The 7,996-nt window shown below is 33.5% G+C and overlaps 1 protein-coding gene across 10 annotated transcripts in view; it reads left to right on the top strand.

Moving 5' to 3' along the window:
• The first annotated feature begins 1,706 nt into the window (after positions 1 to 1,706).
• The window catches only part of LOC126751288 (uncharacterized), a 52,003-nt gene continuing 45,713 nt past the window's right edge, over positions 1,707 to 7,996 (top strand). The window contains exons 1-2 of one of the 10 annotated variants that reach the window (XM_050461432.1): positions 1,707 to 1,921; positions 6,040 to 6,407. In XM_050461432.1, the coding sequence (XP_050317389.1) occupies positions 6,362 to 6,407 (46 nt within the window). In that variant the 5' untranslated portion in view covers positions 1,707 to 1,921; positions 6,040 to 6,361. The other 9 variants (XM_050461431.1, XM_050461427.1, XM_050461428.1 and 6 more) reach the window with 9 other exon arrangements.

The following is a 7,996-nucleotide window of genomic DNA, read 5'->3' as shown; positions in this document are numbered from 1 at the left end:
GAAGTATGACACTCATTTAGCATTCCCCGTTGACAGCTTGGACAGTCGGAAGGAACTTGTACCAATCAATAGCCCTTGCTCGAAACAAACAATTATCACCGAAGATCCTTTCTATCATTCTGTTTCAGTACCAGAAATTTGATTCCGCTCCCAAGATTTAATGAAACTTCTTTGTTGAATAATGAAAATAATGAATCATCGTAAAAATCGCCGAGTGCACTTTATGTACTTCAGAGAGACAACCGTATACTAAACACTAAGGTTTACTTTGATGTGACATTTCATCATCACTGAGAGAAGAAAAATATTTTAATATTTTTTTATTTTATTATTTTCACTTAAATTAAAAGGTCTTACACACAGTATACGAATTTCTATACATACTTGTTAATCAAATTGAGGTTATAGCAGATACGCTGGACATTCCACAATATACCTCACACAAATTAGATGGGCATACATTATTGACGTAATTCATTTAATTGTAGAAAAAAATGTAGAATAAATATTTGAACCAATACCGATCGCTTAGAAGAAAGAAAAGACCTTGTTTGTCCCAAAAGGCTTGGTTTTAAGTCGGAAAGATTAATAATTTTCATGACATTTAAATAAATACTTATGTTTTAAGATAACAGGAATTTTGGCTCGTAGTCGTGAATATGCCCATACCCCATATATCGGTTGTGCAATTCTCCATGGCAGCATTGAATTTCAGGTAAGAGAGGCGGAAATTGCAAAAAAATTGGACCTACCTGTTATTTCATATTAGCAGATGTCAAAAACACATTTTTGTAAAAGATAAAAGCCGAAAAAACAAATTCTTGGTTCTTTTAATTTTTCACATAAATTTTGAGTTTAGGTGAAAAGGTGTGAATACAATAGCTGTACCTATAACACGGGTACTTAAATTTTTCCTATAGAACTCGTAATTTTTCGGGAAATTGAGATAAACCGTTTTAACCATTAAACAACGAAAAGTTTTGAAATTGAGTCTTTTTATGTATTCTGAAATGTACATGTACATTTTACGAAAATTTTTTGGCAATAATCGTAACAAACTTGGTAATTATGTATCACCGCTTGGACATTGTATTCAGTATTGAAGGAACTTACCGTTATTAAATATAACATTTCATAATTCTGAGAACAGAGCAACATTGTAACTAACAGACTCTATTTGAAGCACAGTTCAAGAATGTTATGAAATATTCTCTCACGTAACATGCCGATAACACTATTTCATGACCTTAATGCAACGAAATATAAAAGTTAACACAGAAATATGTTCAGAAATATTGAGGAAACTGGATGTAAGCTTAAAAACAGGGATGTTATGCATGCACCACAACGCGACAAGAGAGCTTTGAAATGCTGAATGCGAAGTAGCGAGTTCAAATGCTCTGTTTATATTTTACTCTATGACTGGGCAAACTAAAGCGCGCTCGAAGAGCACACACATACTCGCGCTCGTGCATGCGAAAAACTCACGAGCGCTAACGCTCAGCATCCGGAGGAAAAGCCGAACGCAGCATCAGCTGAGACCAAAGGCTGACAGCCACCAGACCGACGAACGTTGGCGAATGCGTGCAAGATACAAGCCGAGACGAAACGAAGGCCAACTGTGTTGGCCAATATACAAATAGGCTGCTCAATCAGGACAGCTGGAGCAGCTACTCAGCACATTTGACACTTCAGTCAGTTCATAAACTTGAAACAGTGTAGTAAACGAAGACGGAGACTGTGTGTGCATGCCACAAAAGGGCGAGATATAAGTGAAAATGCAAAAGGATAAAATTATATTACCACTTGCAGCGAAAAATCGAAAATTTTATAACCTGTCGATTAATGTGAAGAAGCCGTGTTATCTATGCGCTAGCTAAATATAATAGCCACAAGAAAGTAAAAGTGTAGTGTACAACGTGTAAGCACATGTAAATGTATCGCTGTGAACGCGTGCATGTGTTCGTGTGCGTGCCCAAATTCACAACAGACAATAAATCACGAAGTGTCAAAGATCAATTGGATGTAGAAAATTTATCGAGATGCTGAATGTAAAACAAAGTAAACTATTTGCAAAGTGCTTCAACGCCTAAAAGCACGCAATCCGCCTGGAGATAAGCGTAAATGAAAATCTCAGTTATTATTTTTTTTTTGTTGTGCTATTGTTGTACTATCCATACATGCTCATGGCCGCTGATGGTATAAACAAAGGCGTGTAAAACCCATTATTATCTTACTTTGTGCATGTAGCGTTGCTATTAACGTGGCAGCATAAAGCACTCATCTGTATGGAGGAAGGACCATTTTCAGTGAATGCTGGCAGTGTTGTTGTTGGCATTGTAGTAGCTCTGGTGTTGAAGTAAGCTAAGTTAGTGTAGTTTTTGTACTCGCATTTGCCGTGCTGCAGTTAATACCAGACACCAACCTCACAAACATACACATGCACTGAGAGGAAGCAACAATAACAAAGATCTAAAAAAGTATTTACTGCGTCGAGGAAAAACTATTTGTAATCGCAGTAAGGAAAATAGTTGGAATACGCTGCTAAACCTTTTATACACATCGCTTAGGCGGCGTGAAGCGGAAAGTAGAGTGAGCAGAGTTAGTAAAGCCGAAGGTATAAAAAGCGATAATTAGTTTAAAAGCATGTTAAGAGTTTGCATTACAGTTGGAAAATGCTGCAAGCGGAATTGAAGCTCTAAAAACATTCATCGTGCTTTAAAAAAACACATTTAATTTAGTAAATTTAATTGAAAGTATATTTAAAGAGCTATATAGGGAAGCTTTCGGGAGTGAATCAAGAAAACTTGGTTTTATTTTCTACAAGTATATTTTTACCATATTTATATCCAGAAGATGAGGCATGAAGTCTGCCATGAAGTTCGTAATACTCAGAAAGAAGTGTCGAAAACTACATAAAGCATATATATACATAAATATGACGACCTGAGACGATTTGTATATAAGACAAATCAAGTTCTTGTATGGGCACTTTTATATATGACAAGATATCTTCAAGAAATTTTGTACAGATTATTTTTCATCACTATAGCACATAGTTGCCATTAAAAGTGACCGATTAGAAGCATGATAAAGACCTTTCTAAAATATTTTCTTTTTTTAATAAGCAACGTTATTTCGACTTGAAGGTTGTTTATATCAACCAAAGTGACTAAGAAGAACAAGCAAAATGTTTTCAATTGGACACAAACCGTAAGCCGGTTATGTTTTCATATTGAGATATATGTACATATAGCGGCTATAAGAAAGGCAAATACGAAGAGTAATATAAAGTGTTTCTTTTGAATAGCAATGTTTAGACTAATTTTAGTGGTAGATTTGAGTAAAGTTAATAATAATTTTTAGAACTAAATCGGCTTTAGTATTATATAATAGTAATATTTGTTATCGATAGTTTTTTCTATATAAAAAAGTATATTTTTATACAAAAAATCAATGAAGTCAATTGCTGTAGGAGTGCAAAAACTGGGATCAAGCCCATAGCTTCTGCTATTTTTATTAACGTATCGGACACTCCAACTATTGCGTGGAAACTTGTACAACAGTAGAAGCCCGGAATGAAAAATTATAATCGTCTCTATGCGGATAGTATTCTATTTTGAAATAGATGTGAGGCTTATTGAAAACAATATAATTGCATTTTTCAATCAGCTTAAAAAAAAGTCTTAAATTTCTTCCTCCCACAGGAGGAAATAAATGCCATGTGAAATAAAAAAACAGCTATGAGCATGCGTTTTCATAAACCAGCACCTGTAGTTACAGAAAATTTCGCCAATATATTAAGGGCCTTGAAAATGCCATTCAGGCGCAATCATAACAATAAATTCGGGATGTAAACAAATTCAGGTTATGTAAGCTAGCATTAAAGGTGTATAAAAACGTGAAAGCTAAATAAAAATAATTTGTAGAATTATCAGAAAATCGCAAGCCAGGCATCACAGTGTGTATGTATATGCAAATGTACAGCAGCTCATAGTTACAAAACTGATCTAAAAAATAGCGGCAACTAAGCTGCGCTCAAGGCCATGTAATCTTATGTAAATTGCTTATTTACATGCGAAGCCAGCAGCGAGCGAGATTGGTTTGGCGGCAGATGCCCCGGAATAGCACCTGCTATGCGTTAAAGAAAATTAGCTTGCTTGTATGTGTGAACTTGTATTGTGCAAGCGTTTAAGTATACGGAAATTTTCGCTGGATCACAAACAGACAAGGCAACGAGTGGCACAGCTTACTGGATGGCATATGAACACATCTTTAATCATTTCCGTTGAAATAATTATTCGCACACACGTGCAGCTTGAACGCAAAAAATTGGGACAAAGTCAAATTATTTATGCGCTCTAGCGTCAAAAACGGCTTTCCGCTTGAAAGGACATTGCTACCGGTACAAAGTGAAGTCACCTTTAGAAAGGTAGTACGAAAAGTAGTTTAATCACGAATAATGAATCTGTTCAAAGGTGCAAATAGATATATATATTATCATATACTGACTTTTTTCTAATTTTTCTTGGAAAAGCGTTAATACAAGCTTCCATGGTACTCAGTTGGTAGCATAGTAATGGTCATCAATGGACACATTTGTTTTCATGTGGAATAGAATATCATTCAAACCTTTCGTATTATCTCAGCAATGAAATAAAAGCAAGCTGCCAATGAAATATGCGGTAATGCAATATTCTCAATATGAATATATCATTGGTCCTCTCACTTTTGGCTATGCCCCATTTAATACTTCTGTTGATATTTCAAACACCGCAAATCTTTTTCTACACAACAATAACTTGCTAATCAAAACATATAGTCCGAAAGTAAGAATAAGTTTATTTAAATTGGCAGTAATTATTATTAAGCAGAATAGACAGCACACTACTTCAGTTTGTATGGCTGCTGTATGCAATAGTGGCATGATATCAACAGTTCCAATAAATGAGCAGTTCCTTGTGGAGAATAGGATGCCTGTAAATTTTTTGAGGGAGTACTTTACGTATATTCAGATAGACGGAAGTGGTCAGTCTTTGCTTTTCATTTAATAAAAAACTCAATTTCGATTTTTTTTTAATGACACAGTTCAATTATTCTGTTTAAAATTCTAGACTGTTCTTGGGTTCATATTTTGTACCAAACAACGGATATTATTCAACAGCAACTACTACTACTGCTTAACTACTCTTTAAAAAGTATGAAAAATTCAATAAATGGTACTCAAAACCATTGCAAATCAGTTGATATGGGGAAAACTAATATAATATATACGAAACCCTTCCACAAGGAAATATGTGGATATGGGAAGTGAAAAGGAGGTGATTAATACTGGCCAACCAGCTTTCTAGACTTGACCCAGTTTCATGCATAAAACAAGTACAAAATGTTTTTTGAAGCAATGAATTTACAGGCTGAACTAGAATACGACACACCCTGTATTTTGTTTAACAATTTACAAACATACATACAATGAAATATCAAATGGATCTCAAATATGACGAAAATAGTTGTTTTACTGAGAATGGTCCCAATACGAATTTGGTATTGAGTGGAGAGAATTTATTTCAATTAAAAATATTTATTGTAAATAATTACTTTAGTGTTACTATACCCTAACAAACAAATATTACTGTATAATGTAATGTAAGAAGGTCAATAAAAACACGGGGTACAAAAGTTATAAAGATTATAGCTAAAAAATGATAAAGCTTACATAGATATACCTAAATAGACCTCTCCTGTTACTTCAAATTTCGTTTAACCCAGTCAAATGAAAGATGCATAGTAAAGAGATAAAAATGATAAGACCAGTTGATTGCTTCACTTGCATTTTCCTTTCTTGAGGACGGAATCAAAAGTAAACAGACAAAAAGTTATCTTCGAATAGTACTTCTAAGTTTTCAGAAAGGCTTATTATTTATTAGAAATATAACTTAATGCTGCAGATTTGAAAAATGTTACACCTTGAAGCAGGCGGTGAAGAGTGAAAAATAATGCCAAATCTACTTTAAAGACTTTATTGACATTAAAATACAGATGTAGGTAAATTACAACAAGAATGTACTGCAAGCCAACAACAGCCAATTATACAATACAAGACCTTTCTAATAAATTATGCAAAAATGAACAAAATAATACTTACATAAGCCCTACTGAAAAAAAGAAACAAAATTCAAAAAAGCTGCGAAAATTAATGAATAAATATTTTCAATATTGAACCATCAGTGAATGCTCATCATAAGCAAGCAAATACACAAATCTTGTATGCAAACCATACTTGAAGAAACGTCGGCTGCATAATTTAAATTCCCTCAACTTTCCCGCCCATACAAACGACTGCGAGCGTCACAGCCTCAGCATGGATATTGAGCAGCTCTTGTACTGTTTCATTCTTCTAATCGCGGGTAAGTCGCCGCTTTTGTACACGATTACAATATCTCCTTTTTTTGTGTCTGTTATTTTTTGTTGCTGCTGTCATTTTTAATTAAACACAAATGTAATGCAATAACATTTGAAATTCCAGGCATTCTTATTTTATTGCTTCTTTCAATACCAATTTGATACAGATTCTCGGTGCCTTTTTATTCTGGCTGTTGAAATTCTTATGATTCGGATTTATGTAGCAATGTCCTTGGGATTACGGAGGATATTTTATGGGGCTTTAGTGAGATTGTGTGCGCAAGCAACAAAAAAAAAAACCAAACGCTTACAAACACACACGAACACTTCAACAAAGCAATGTATGTAAATGAGCGTTTTTGTTGCTTTGTGTAATCTTAGTCGTAAACAAAAAGTATAAATAAATAAAACAATGAAAGCAGTACCGTGAGCATAGTCAGTATTAGCTTTTTTGTTTTTTACTTCTATATGGAACACACTCTCCTATTTATGTATTTATTAGGGTGTTCGTTATTTACCAAGTTGATTTTGCTTTTGCTAAAGTTTTTGTCCTAAAAAAATTTACCAATTTATATTTATTTTCATTTAATCATTGACTAACTTATACTTCTTTTCCAATGGATATATCATGGAATTTTTTGATATTTTGCATTAAGCAAATAAACCTACAACCTTGAGGAAATGATATTCTATAAGAAATTTTCGGCTCTTCCGAAAAAGATTTATGTTTTGCATAAAAGCATTCTTTTAAGAGTTATAATCAATCAAAGCTATGCATCAAATGTACTGATCATTCATACATACAAATGATTTATACATTCCGTGTTGCTCATACGACATGGTGAACTATATGAATACGGTAGAATGAATATTATTTATTTCTAACTGCGTACTACTTTTAAAGCAATGTTTTTATGAATAAAATTATTAATTATTTTTTGTTGTAGTAGAATATAATTACTTTAAAAATATAGGTTTATTTGCTTTGGAGTTTAAAGTGTACTGCAGAGGATCACAGATCTCATGTAATTTGTATAGGTAAAGAAATATGATTTTTTAAGTTAAAAACAAGGGGCTAGTATGTGTTGGATAATTCTTTTTAGGAACAAAAACTGAAATCTTTGAGAGAGCTTAGCATAAAAGAGCAACTTGGGAAATAACGGACACCTTATTATGCATATTGGTATATAATGGTCCTTCAATGAAGGCAAGTATTATAAGGGTAAAGAATATAAATAAAATAAAACACGTAAGCCAAAAGAGCATACATAGTTCCGAATTCCGTTGGTTTTCAATCTAATACTTTTCAAGCATTTTACAGAAATTTAACTCAAATACAGCTCTTTCCGATTTATTATTAGAATTACTTGGATATCACTATACCAATGTACAGTTTGAAGAGAGATCAGAGAAAATAATGATTCATCCATCGTTGTAAAAGTTCGAAATGCTATTGGCTCAGTTAATTTCGGTTGGGTTGTCGTCAGGGCCTAATACTTGGAAGAGCATTGTAAGAAGCTTACGAAATGGCTTAAGTTTTATAATTTAGAAGGCAGCGTAAGCTTTTGATAGTAAATGCTGCGTTAAAATGTAT

This window comes from Bactrocera neohumeralis, chromosome 2 (genome assembly GCF_024586455.1).
Source record: "Bactrocera neohumeralis isolate Rockhampton chromosome 2, APGP_CSIRO_Bneo_wtdbg2-racon-allhic-juicebox.fasta_v2, whole genome shotgun sequence".
NCBI lineage: Eukaryota > Metazoa > Arthropoda > Insecta > Diptera > Tephritidae > Bactrocera > Bactrocera neohumeralis.
Note: the sequence above shows the minus strand (reverse complement) of the source record. Positions and strands in the feature narration are given on the sequence as shown.